Source organism: Bubalus kerabau, chromosome 12, assembly GCF_029407905.1.
Source record: "Bubalus kerabau isolate K-KA32 ecotype Philippines breed swamp buffalo chromosome 12, PCC_UOA_SB_1v2, whole genome shotgun sequence".
Taxonomy (NCBI): domain Eukaryota; kingdom Metazoa; phylum Chordata; class Mammalia; order Artiodactyla; family Bovidae; genus Bubalus; species Bubalus kerabau.
The window spans coordinates 5,900,779-5,914,011 of record NC_073635.1 but is presented as its reverse complement, the minus strand read 5'-3'; the positions used below and the strand labels follow the sequence as shown (position 1 = coordinate 5,914,011).

General features: G+C 35.9%; 1 protein-coding gene across 2 annotated transcripts in view; it reads left to right on the top strand.

The window, feature by feature from the left end:
• Window positions 1–11,807, top strand: part of PCDH17 (protocadherin 17) — a 121,536-nt gene extending 109,729 nt beyond the window's left edge. For both annotated transcript variants that reach the window (XM_055541937.1, XM_055541938.1), the window contains one exon: window positions 6,848–11,807. In XM_055541937.1, the coding sequence (XP_055397912.1) occupies window positions 6,848–7,530 (683 nt within the window). In that variant the 3' untranslated portion in view covers window positions 7,531–11,807. The remainder of the gene's footprint in view (window positions 1–6,847) is intronic.
• The last annotated feature ends 1,426 nt before the right edge of the window (window positions 11,808–13,233 follow it).

The following is a 13,233-nucleotide window of genomic DNA, read 5'->3' as shown; positions in this document are numbered from 1 at the left end:
TAGATAGTATATTCAGAAGCAGAGACATTACTTTGCCAACAAATGTTCGTCTAGTCAAGGCTATGGTTTTTCCTGTGGTCATGTATGGATGTGAGAGTTGGACTGTGAAGAAAGCTGAGCGCCGAAGAATTGATGCTTTTGAACTGTGGTGTTGGAGAAGACTCTTGAGAGTCTCTTGGACTGCAAGGAGATCCAACCAGTCCATTCTAAAGGAGATCAGCCCTGGGATTTCTTTGGAAGGAATGATGCTAAAGCTGAAACTCCAGTACTTTGGCCACCTCATGTGACGAGTTGACTCATTGAAAAGACTCTGATGCTGGGAGGGATTGGGGGCAGGAGGAGAAGGAGATGACAGAGGATGAGATGGCTGGATGGCATCACTGACTCAATGGACGTGAGTCTCAGTGAACTCCGGGAGTTGGTGATGGACAGGGAGGCCTGGTGGGCTGCGATTCATGGGGTCGCAAAGAGTTGGACACGACTGAGCAACTGAACTGAACTGAACTGAACTGAAAGGGAAATAAGTGAATAATCATCAACATTGTCAAAAAAGGAGAGAATGGTTTATGGTAGAAAGCTGTCGGTTCATAGGATGTTATGAATTGTGTCAATTTACTGAAAGATACATTTTATTTGAGGTTATTGAACTGTATTCTGACTAGAATTTTAGTTAGTTTTGGTGTTTTGTATTAGTATTTAGTACTTGTATTTTAGTGTTGGTGTTTTTTCTGTTGGAATGTATTTGGATTAATTGTAATTTGTTGTGTTCATAGAGAAGTGTGCATGCTTGTGTGAAATTGTGCATGTGTGTGTGTGTGTGTTTGTGCTGAAGAAAGAAAAAAACAGCAAAGCAAGATGTGGTTACATCATTAAAAACTTGCAGTAGAAAACTGGTATATATGAACTGTCTGTCTAAGGTTCTGGTTTGTCATTGTTTACTGGCAGATAATCTGTGAGAGGGGTCAATTTAGATTCTGCAGAGTTCATCTCCAGAACACTTGGGCCAGCCACGAATATAGTTGGGTGCCAGCTCCCTGCTTTCCCAGACAGCTAATTAGGTGTTATGAAAGCCCACATTGGTGAAAGAAGGTCAAGTGAGAAGTGAAGTCGCTCAGTCCTGTCCAGTTCTTTGCGACCCCTTGGACTGTAGCCCACCAGGCTCCTCCATCCATGGGATTTTCCAGGCAAGAATAGTGGAGTGGGTTGCCATTTCCTTCTCCAGGGGATCTTCCTGACCCAGGGGTCGAACCTAGGTCACCCGCATTGCAGGCAGACTTGCAGGCAGACGCTTTACCATCTGAATCACCAGGGAAGCTCGAAAGAAGGTAAACTAGAAATAAAAAAGAAAACTGAGAACAAATGAAAAATGAACTTCCATTTATAGAGTTGTCTACTTGGAAACAATTCTAATTTTAAGATGCTGTTAGAAACAGGAGCAACCACGACACTAACAGAGGAGCACTTTTCCTATTTAAAGCTATTTACAAAACAGAAATAAAACTATTCTGTTGACAGTTATGAAGCACAGAAAACTCTCTCAAATGGCCTTCCCCCACAACCACAGCCCTTCAGAGCTTCCTTACTTAATGTTCTGATTTATGGATTTTGCTTTTCAGATTTCTGTGACAGAGACTTTATTTCATCATTATAAAAATTAAATCAGATGCGTATGTGAGACTCCTATTCCAGAAATAATATGCATGTTTTCAGATGTACAAATATGTGGGCTCCAGAGGCAGCAGGCAAAGCTGAAACTAAGGGGAGGAAACCCTTTTATGTTTTCTAATATTTCCCTAAGTGTTAACAAATTAGTTGCTAATATCTCTCTTTGGGCGGTGTGGTATAATGCTTTGAAGACAGGGAAAATAAGCTTATCTTATAATTAACTTCTTGAGTGATACAGATTAAAATAAAGAGATAGATTTATTCTGAAGTAAGAAATTTTATGGACTGGTTCCATATGTTTCCTTTGCGGTGAACACTACAGAGTCACAACACGCAAGGACTTTTTTCCTCTGACTTTTCCCAAAATAACTATATTCAACATATGCCCCTTAATCTTTAATAATCCTTGCTGGCTTAAATAGTGTTTTGACTTCAAATTTTAGTCTTATACATAGCGATTGTTGGCACCTCTTACCCATCTTGAAATGGCTGTGCACTCTTAATGATGTAGTGACATCACAGTGTTAAGATCACGTTATGAACATTAAGTTCTGGTAACCTTTGTGGAAGATTGCTAAAATCCAATACTTTGGGAACAGATAATTTCATGTATTACCTAAATCTTTTTTCCTCACACATATGTAATTTTCACAGTGACTGTTCCTTTGAAGGTATATTTTGGCAGAAAACGATTGCTTGCCTAATATCTTTAAGATTAAGTTGTTAAACAGCTTAGTCTAGGTTTAAAAAAAGATCGAAAGAGCTTTCAGATTTGTCAGCCAATATGAATATGCAAATTTCAAACATCTTTATTTCTAAATCAATTTGAATTATATAAAATTTTAAAATCAGTAGTCAAGTTGTTTATTCAGTCAGAGATTCACACTTAGTTGAAGGGAAAAGGAAAGATTAAAATGTTGTTTATTGTTGATTTTAAATAAAAATATTTATGCATGTAAATTATATTTGTAAATTATAAAAATGTTCATATATATATGCTTATAGACATATATCTTTTATATTACTAATATATAACTTTTATATTACTAATATGTAACTTTTATATTACTAACATACAACTGTTCTGTGCATTTTATTCATTCATCTGTATTTTTCTTATGGTAGTTACTGATTTTTAATTTTCAGGAATACACTGGAAATGAATTTGAGTTTTAAAATTTTGTTTGGACTATCTGCTGGAGTAAGCTAAATTTTATTACACACATACAAATAGAGATTTGTACATGTGTGTGTGTAGTTTATGGTGGCAGCTGAATTGCAAGTACTTCTAGTAATTTGAGTGACTATATCTTTTGAAAAAAAAATCAAATAAATTAAAATTGACCTAATAAAGATGTCTATGTTTAGATCCCTCCCCTTGGGATCTTAAATAATAGCAGATGTGACTATAGTCGTAAAGAAAGTGCTACTTGCTCAGCCATTTCCAACTCTTTGTGACCCCATGGACTGTAGCCCACTAGACTCCTCTGTGCATGGAATTCTCCAGGCAAGAATACTAAAGTGGGTAGCCTTTCCCTTCTCCAGGAGATCTTCACAACCCAGGGATTGAACCCAGTTCTCCTGCACTGCAGATAGATTCTTTACCATCTGAGCCACTAGAGAAGTCCATAGTAGTATAGGAAGTGATTCTTAATAGTAAACAAGAATTTAAATGTATGCAGGTGTCACATGGTCCTTCAGATAATTATTCATTTAAAAGATTAGGCACTGTTAACTTTCTCTATAGACAGAACTGCCCATATTTCCAACTGTTGGACTTCAGAGTGGTTTTCATTTTGCAATATAAACATGCTTACCTCTCAGTTACTCTCATTTGTATACCTTTTCGATTATCCGATCTTTCTTGGCAAAGGGTGATTTTGTGAAAGAGTTATCATTTTATATTAAGGAAAGGACAAAAAATAGGGTAAATTATTTCTTTGTAATACCAGATTGGCTCAGGAAAAAAAAGTGAATCTTGGGTCAAAGTTCTCTAAGTTTGTTTTCTGTCCAGGATCCCACATTTTTTTTTTTTTTTTTGATGCAAATATGTAAACTCTGTAAATAGTGGCTGTCTATATAACTTGCTTCTTTTTTCATTTTTATAGTTCATAATTCAACATATCTATTCTGGAATTCATTTCCCCAAGGTACAGAAGGAAGTTTGATCATCTACCTCTAAGGCTCTAGAGCTGGAGAAAATCCTCCACGTTATTATCCTTTATTATACACACTTAGTTTATTGAGGGGATTTTAAAAATTATAATAGAAGGTGTGCATAGCAAAAATACTCCCAATATGACTCCTCTTCCCTTAAGCCTCTAATTCCTCCCTCCATCCCTCTCTCCTCTCACTTAGCATTCCTTCTTCCCTCTCTATTTCTTTTTGTCTTGCTGGTCAGTTTTTTTTTTTTTTTTCCTTTTTTTTTGGTCTAGCTGGTCATTCTTTATTTACTACCAATGTCTCTTTTATGTACCAACCTAATCATCTATTTATTTATGTTACTTCAGAAATAATTTGACTTTCTCATAAATTATTTGACCCTTGTCAATTATAGTTTGCTTTATGCTCATAGTTTCTGCTGTTTATACAAAAGTGTCCATTTAATTTTCTTCACCATCTGTGAACTGCTGCTATCAAGTCCATTGCTCAGTCGTGTCCGAATCTTTGCGACCCCATGGACTATACAGCCCATGGAATTCTCCAGGCCAGAACACTGGAGTGGGTAGCGGTTCCCTTCTCCAGGGAATCTTCCCAATCCAGGGATTGAACCCAGGTCTCCTGCATAGAACACAGATTCTTTACCAGCTGAGCCACCAAGGAAGCCCAAAAGTGAAGCTGATTCCACCCAGTTTCCAACCAGAGACCTTGCACATGTTAGGGGAACATGATAACCACTAAACTGGGGAAACCACAGAGTTGTGGTTTCCTTAGTGTAGTGGCTGCTATCAAAATTAGAGTCTAATCCCAAGGTGAACAGCATGTATTGTATCATAATCAGTACTTGAAATTTTCTCCCTCAGTTGTGATATTAAGTTGAGTAGTAAAACTGCAGAGTTTATGTTGATGGTTTCAAATTCAAGGTCGATTTATACTTTCATACATCTGCATTATTCTATCTTTTTCACTCTCTTCTTAAATTCAAATTGAATTCATTCAGAGCTGGGCTATCCAAATTGCTGAAACTGAGACCATTCAATATTGAAAAATAAAACTATGTTAGTGTATTTCAAAGAGAGCATATGGGTTGTAAATGGTTTTCAAAAATCACAACTCTAAAAGATATAGAAATATTACCAAGTGAAATGGATGGTTAAGTTTTTCACTGGATCTTTGAAGAATAAAATTAGTTGAGTGAAATGATACATATGTTTTTTTTTTTTCTAAAACTTACTGACACAGGTATAATATTGATGATTTACTTTCAGAATACATAAACAGATACCTGATATTAAACATTTTTGATATCCTGTTGTTTAAACCTTACTCTACTTTAAATCTGCACAGGGAGGCTTTCCAGAAAATTTCCTAGCTTCTTCTGCTTCTGTTTGTGTCCATCTGTCTGACAACCTTTCAAATCATAGAAAGTATTTGAGTTTGTGAGTAGATAGTGGATAGTTTAGTTTGGAGACTACATTTTAGCATTCTTGACTGCGTTACATAATAAGCTTAACAAATTCTTTTCACTGCTTAGGTAAATGTATTTTAAGAAGAAAGACAATTAAAATAGGGAAAAGCCACCTAGATACTTCTTTTTAACATTTCATGTGTGCATGATACATGCTATGAAATATCATAGAATTTTTGTTCTGTCAAAACACCATTTTGATTCCTTTCTAAAAGTTTAGTTTCATAGAAAATTATTTTATCCTAAAATCTTTTGAGGTAAATTAAGTTGTGGTTTATATATTTTTTTCTTTTTGGATAAGGAATTATTTATGTGTTTTAAATATAAACAGATTTTGTATATGACTTTTAAATGTAACTGTATAAATTTATCAGTGCTATTAAATTTGCTGATTTTTCCCTTGCACATAGGACACTATATATTATAGAGATCCTCTTGCATCAATTAAATGGTAATCCCAAGAGTTCCCAAATGTGTAGGGAATTCTATTCCCATCACATGGAGTTAAATTGTAAATATCCTCTCCTGAAAAAAAATCCCTGTTTTAAAAAGGATCATTAAACATAAGGAGGACAATCATTTGCTGATGAAAGGGAAAACTGGGAAGATATAGTTCAAAGTTATAGCTTAAAATATTGAATTCATGGACTGTTGTCATAGTGAAGGAATTTGCTTTCATATTTTCTTGTTCAGCATCTTTGAAACACTGGTAATTAAAAGAATGGTTTATTTAGATTATCTACATGTTATCATGAAAGAGAAGTGAAATTCTCCCAGAGCATTACTGTTTATGAAATCAAGATTTGTCATTCATTCTGAACTATATCTGTTGACTAAATCCATTTTCACTTACTTACACCAAAAACAAAACAAACAAAAAAAATTGAAGTGAGGAAACCTGATTATGTGATTCATCTGCAAATCTACTACAATAGGACTATGTACATTTTTGACAAGGTTGTTTATAACACATTTGGATAGAAAATTCTATTTGCTACTCTCAGTAGAAAAGTAGGCTTTTAAAGGAAAAGTTTTATTTCATGACTGTTACCAAAATAACAATTACAAGCAAAATAGGGATAAAACATGGGAAAAAAAAAAAAAACAAAACAACAAACCAGGTTAGGACTTGGTATGGAAGTTTGCAGTTCAGTTTCTGTACTGTTATTTGATTTGAAAAATTAATCCTGGTAATCCTTCTTGAAGTTCCCTGTTTCCAGGATGGGTTATACAGAACAAAGACTAACTGATATCCCCAGGAGATTAGTTTACAGTGATGTTCTATTCTACTGAGAATGAGTCTCCAATGGCCACTTTTTACTTCTTTCCAGGCTATGGGAATTCGTTAATATCTAGAGAATAGACTTAAATAACACCATTGTCTCAACCAGCAGGTTTATGCAACCATCCTGAAATGTTTTAATTATTGTTTTCTTTTCTTTTTAATTAAGAGACTAGAGGTCAAGCAAACCCAGGGAGAGCGGATCACAGTCTCGGTAGCAAGATAAAGGCAACCCTAGTGACTGGCTTTGCTGTCTTTCTTTTGTTTTGCAGAACCGGAAGAGTGTGTTAATTGCACAGATGAATGCCGAGTGCTTGGTCATTCTGACAGGTGCTGGATGCCACAGTTCCCTGCAACCAATCAGGCTGAAAATGCAGATTACCGCACAAATCTCTTTGTACCCACAGTTGAAGCTAATGTTGAGACTGAGACTTACGAAACTGTGAATCCTACTGGGAAAAAGACTTTTTGTACATTTGGAAAAGACAAGCGAGAGCACACGATTCTCATTGCCAATGTGAAACCTTATTTAAAAGCCAAACGTGCCCTGAGCCCTCTCCTCCAAGAGGTCCCTTCAGCATCAAGCAGCCCGACCAAGGCATGTATCGAGCCTTGCGCTTCCACAAAAGGCTCCTTGGATGGTTGCGAAGCAAAGCCAGGAGCCCTGGCCGAGGCGAGCGGCCAGTACTTGCCCACTGACAGTCAGTATCTGTCCCCCAGCAAGCAACCAAGAGACCCTCCCTTCCTGGCTTCTGAGCAGATGGCAAGGGTCTTCGCAGACGTGCATTCAAGAGCCAGCCGGGATTCCAACGAGATGGGCACCGTCTTGGAGCAACTTGACCACCCCGGCCAGGATCTGGGCAGAGAGTCGGTGGATGCAGAGGAAGTCGTGAGGGAAATCGACAAGCTTCTGCAGGACTGCCGGGGAAATGACCCTGTGGCTGTGAGAAAGTGAAAAAGAACAAAAGGCATTGGCATCTTCCTGATTCTTCTTTTGATTGAAAAATGATCCCTCCTGGTGACAACCCCATTGTACAGGGATGAAGAAAGACCGATGCTGCTTTCAGGCTCTTAGTGAACATCTGAAGTGCCCATGAGTACATTCTTTTCACTGCTGTTTCTTTTTCAGAGATAACGATGGATTTTTCTGACCAGACTTATATTAGGACAGAATTAAGGATGCTCAAAGAGGAAAGACAAACAGAAAAGAAAAAGGAGAGGAGATAAAAGAGGATGATGAAGCAAGTTACCTTTTGACAATCTGTTAGGAAGGTATGCAGTGTGAGAATGGAAGAATTTTTCTGATTGCTCTAAGACTGTCCTCCATGGTTTATGCTGACTTAACTGTTTACCTATAAACCCCATACAAAGCAGGGTCATAATTTTTGATCTGTGGTAGAATTTCTAGCAGTCACCACAGGCTTCTACTGAACGTCCCGAAAAGACCTTGCAGTAGTCCAAGCTACACCAAACATTAACACATATTTGTGGTAAACATTTCTGTATAAAGTTACCTGCCACACATATAAACACAGAGAACATTCCATATCATTAGTCGAAAAAAAATTAAAAACTGGGTCATTTGTAAAACACCTCATGTCGTATAAAAGTTAAATGTAAAAAGATATATTCCATTTTGTCCTGCACACACATAGACTTATTCACTTCATGAAAGGAGAAGAAAATTTAAAGGTTTAAAATGCCTCTTTAGCATTTTAGTGTCCAACAAACATACACATAACAATGGATATGTTTTAAATTTGCTCTAGAAAAGATCTGAAAAATAGTTACCATTGAGCGCTGATATTCAGAGACAATTAACATGATTGATATGTTTTATTCATTTGTGGACACTAAAATAGCTCAGGAACGTGAAAATGTTTTAGACATACACAAATCACATGACCATTTAAATGTGCAAATGTAAGAAAATTAAATGTGTTTACATCAAATGACATATTTTTATTGATTTATTGCAGATTCAGTGCATATGAGCCAAATTGTTGAGTGTATAAGAGCTATATTGTGTATTTTATTAAATTAATATATAGTTGTGTTGCAAAAATATTTGGGCTTATATTGTAAATGGCAAGTGTTGCCTCGGTAGCTGTCGAACTCTATGAGTTTTGTTTTTTCCTGCTTCCTTTTCCCCATGGAGTGTTGGAAGCAGTGCCTCAGAGCAAAGTCTCTTGTTTAATGTATAGTCTACCAAGTACTACAGTACATAATCTGTTCAAAATGTGTTTGAGTGAGCTGATGGAGCTAACTGAAAGGTCAGAAAATACATCTGTCAGTCACGGTTATGTGCAAGTCCTTTGTGGAAGCTTTTATTAAAGTCATGCTAAATCACAAGAATTACATTTGTACCAATACCTGAAACTTCTTCATGTTTTTCAATAACTTCCAGCTTCTGCCTATGTAGATATCATACTGTTGATTGGTTCTCAAAAGTATCCTTAGTGGTTCAAGATGTGTGTTCCCATTATATTTCAAAACCATGCAAAATGCTTTAATGTATGTGTGGTACCAGCACTGGTTACTTGCATTGTGTAGCGTTTTACAAGAGGTCTCGGTCTTAACAAAAGGTTTGCCTTTTTTTTTTTTTTTCAGTGCTCTTCTGCCTGTTTTTATCGCTGTCCTTTGAGAACAATACACCTTCTATTCCTTCATTTTGTTGCACCTTTCCTTGTGACATTTAGCAAGTTTCAAACTTACTTCCATATGAGGCTAGGAAACCTCAAATTTCAGGAATTGGGAAAAAGTAAAATTAGCACTTGCAGAAGTAGCAGCAGATGGGAAAATGCCTTGATTGACATTTTCCTTCAGCGTTTAAAAATTTTGGCATTTTACAGCTTCATGACAAACAGTTTCCAGCCCATACCTTAGAATATGTGGTGCTGAGTTAAATAAAGGCTGTTTGTGCACTGGAGCAGAAAAATGCATTATTTGCAAACTGGTGGAGAATTCTGTGCCTTCTTTCCTGGCCACCAAGCCAGTGTAGTAACAGCGTAAATGTCATAAAATCCTTATATCAAAAACAAAAGCAAAAACAAACACCGAGGTGAATTCAGTTTTGTAATTTTAAACCTCAAAAAATCCAACTGAAAAGATTTCCATCCAATGCTGTCAAGATTTGAGACTGTACCAAGTTTGCAGAACTGCTTTGAAAGGGAAGAGTGGACACCTCCCATCAGCCTTATTCTCTTGAGAACTGTATTTGGTTCCTAGTAACAGCCTTTCCAAAGCTCTACTCTTGGTTTTTATTATTCATAAATGTTTAAATTAGAAAAGAAAGGATCTTGTACATGTGAAACTTAATTGACTCTCTATATTTTGGACAATTTATGTATCTGAAATGTGTCGTCTCTGTTATATGATGTTATTTTTTTGCCAGGAGACTACAGGTTGATTTAGCTTGATAGCTGCGATTTGATGGAAAACTGATTTCCATTTAGTCTTACCAAGTGTTGCCTCTCTCTTACTAGACAATAGCCAAGTAGTAAAATCTAAGGCAGTATGTAAATGAAATCAACAAAGAGAGTAGGGTTTATTTTTAAAATGTTCTTAATGGTGAGTAACCAGTTGTTCAATTTATTACAAGTGTCTGAAGACATTAAAACACTATCAGATCTTAAGAATTGGTTGTGCCAATGTGTGAGGGATTACCTTTAGGCTCTCTGTCACCAGTGATTTACTAGCGTTAGCTGTTTAACACATTATCTGTATTTAGTAGTGATTATTTATTTACCAGTTGGTGGTAATTCAGCAGTCAGGACTCTAAGCTTTTATAGTTAGATTGAAGGGAATCTTGCTTTTATTCATTTGGCTGGCAAATGCCTTTATCACAGACCTCTGGTGCTTGGCTTCCATGGAAGTCTCTGAGATGCCAAAATTACCCCTTTGGGGAGGGAGCAACTTGCTCCAAGGGGTGATGCAGTGATATTTCAAGGGGTTTTTGTCACAATTCAGAATGTGAAAAATTATCTTAATTCACATGCTCCAATTACTAGCCCCTCAAAAAAATCCCCCACATTCAAAATAAATAAAAATACTTTGTCTTTTAGGTCCTTGAATAACTGTATCAAGCACAGAAAAAGTATCTATAGAATTTTTCATAAGAAAGTCAAAGTTCTAAAAATTGTTTACTGATGAACTAAAAAAAGTACCAGTAACAAAGCAATGTTTCCATTAAATGTTAATGTGTTAATGATAAAAGATCTTTTCATCAAAATTAAAAGTAGTGAGAATCAGTGTTAGTTGTATCTATACCAAAGTAAACATAAAAAAGACGTATCACACAATTTCAAAGAATGCTTTCATTTTATTTCTTAACCTGACATACTTAATCCTTACTGCAGGCAATATGCAAATATTGGCTCACTACTCCATAAATTAGTTGAATTCCCGGTTGGGAAATTGACTTGTTTTGTTTTTCTAAATTAGCTGAGATCTTGTAAAACATGACTTCCCTTTAAAGGATCTAGGTACTGCTCAATTTAAAAAATGATACCATAAAAAAGAAAAAAAAGTAATGTCGTGATGGAGCAGTATGCTTTATTAGAACCAGGTTAAAAGCTGTTTGTTGCCTAATGGAGTAGAAGTTGCTGAGGTCAACAAGTAGACTGAGATTTGGCATAATATATGCCCACTCATTATTGTCTAATTATATTCTTTTGACAACACACAACACTTACCGGAGCATTAATTCAAATGAGGGTTTTGGCTATCAAGATGTGTTGATTCGAAATGTAATTGAATGAGACCTGAATAAAGTCTGACTTTCCTGGCTCCAGTGTTTCGTAGGTTGGCTATCCCCATTTATCAGCCCCATCGCTCCATAAGGTTCTTAGCTGCACCAAGTGATTGGTGAACAAGGACAACAACAAAGCAGCATACATTGTATGGATTTATCTCAACGCTGTTGTTTAATGGCTGTGTTTAATGTGACCTATCTGGAAAATGAGGACTCTGAATAAAAAGCTATTACTAATAGTGGTGTTGCCTTCCCTTGCATTCTCTAATACACTGTGTACCGCAGGGACCCCGATCATAATTATTTTGGAAAGCAATTGTGACATCACAAATGTTTGTGCTATTCCTTTATTTGCCAGTAAAATAAGCTTTTGGAAAACTTATTTAGCAATAATGACACTCAGTGGGAATTCATTACCAGGCTTTCAGAAAGCCCAATAAGCTGGATAGTCAAATACTTACCATGGAGTCATAGCCTTATGATACTAGTGGATTTTCATATTTATGATTGGTTTGAAGATACTTTGGTACAAGATCCTAAAGGACTTCAGAAAAGTCATTTTTATAAGACCTCTCATAAGCTTACATGACTGGTAAAACCACCTATTTATAAATGGTATTTTAAAGTTAGTACATGTTTATTGTAGCATCTTAAAATAATAAGCCTCTCTTTCTACTTACTAAACAAATGTTTACTGAATTCCTACTCTGTGTTTTCCTTGGACAATTATGCCCCAGGAGTAAACAGTAAAATCCGAATGGTGCCCTAGTCACAGTAGTCTGGTGGGAGAAACACAGAGGTAAGTTCAACTCTTTATGAACTAGATTTGCTTGTTTGCATTTTCCCTCAGCTAGACCACACATCCCATATCTCTGCCAGTTCACACCCAGTGAGTAGCATCTTCTAAATTACAAACCAACATAATGTTCTGCCCCTGTTGATTTTTTTCTTTTAATTTTACTTTTCTTCTGACAGTATAAATTACATCAAGTGTGCATTGCTTTTCCATATTTAAGATCTTTGTGGTTTAGACTTATTAGAATAGACTAAATGTCCTACCCATTATTTTGCTCATTTATTGGTTAACATGTCTGTTTCTTGTTCAATGAGCACCACTTAGGTGTCAGGTTCCATACAATGGTCCTAAGGTACAAAAAACTAAAATAATTACATTTTGCCATCAGAGTACTTATTCCTTGTACCTAGGTGGTATATGCAAACATAGAAATTGATCTTATATTGCCTTGAATTATATTGCCTCATAGAAACTGACCTTATATTACCTTTTATAATAAAAAATATTTGTGTGTTAAGTAGAGCAAAACCATATGGTTATCACGTCATTAATTGCTTTCAAGTGTGTTAATTGACTCACCTGAACCAGTTGACCAAGGCTGAAGGATTTGGAAGTCATTCAGATGAACAACTCTACCTGGCCAGGTTGCAATGAGAAGGAAGTCATGTGTGCAACATGTATCACAAGCTTCCGTCATGTCAGTGAGCTATTAAAGCTCCTCAGATTAGAGTAGTTTTTAAGTACATATGCCCCAAAGATACAATTATTTGACAATCAGAGAGCAATCATTTGTAGGATATAAAGAGAACAAATTCTTAAGCATTACTATAGCATCAATACAGCACAGAGAAATAGATCATCAAGTTAATGGACCATCTTCAAACTCTTTATTACATGCTTTTGTAGATGGTTGCACATGGTTCACCAAGGAAATATATCATTTTATGTTCATATTAGAAATTAATAATGCTGGATAATCCACTGTCCATTAGGATTTATAAAAGGGTACAACTTCTTTCCCTGTTCTCCCTTTTTAATAATTCAGAAAAAGTTGCCAAACAATAACTTAGTTTTTGAAGCTATTTTAAATGTTAATGAGTATCTTACAT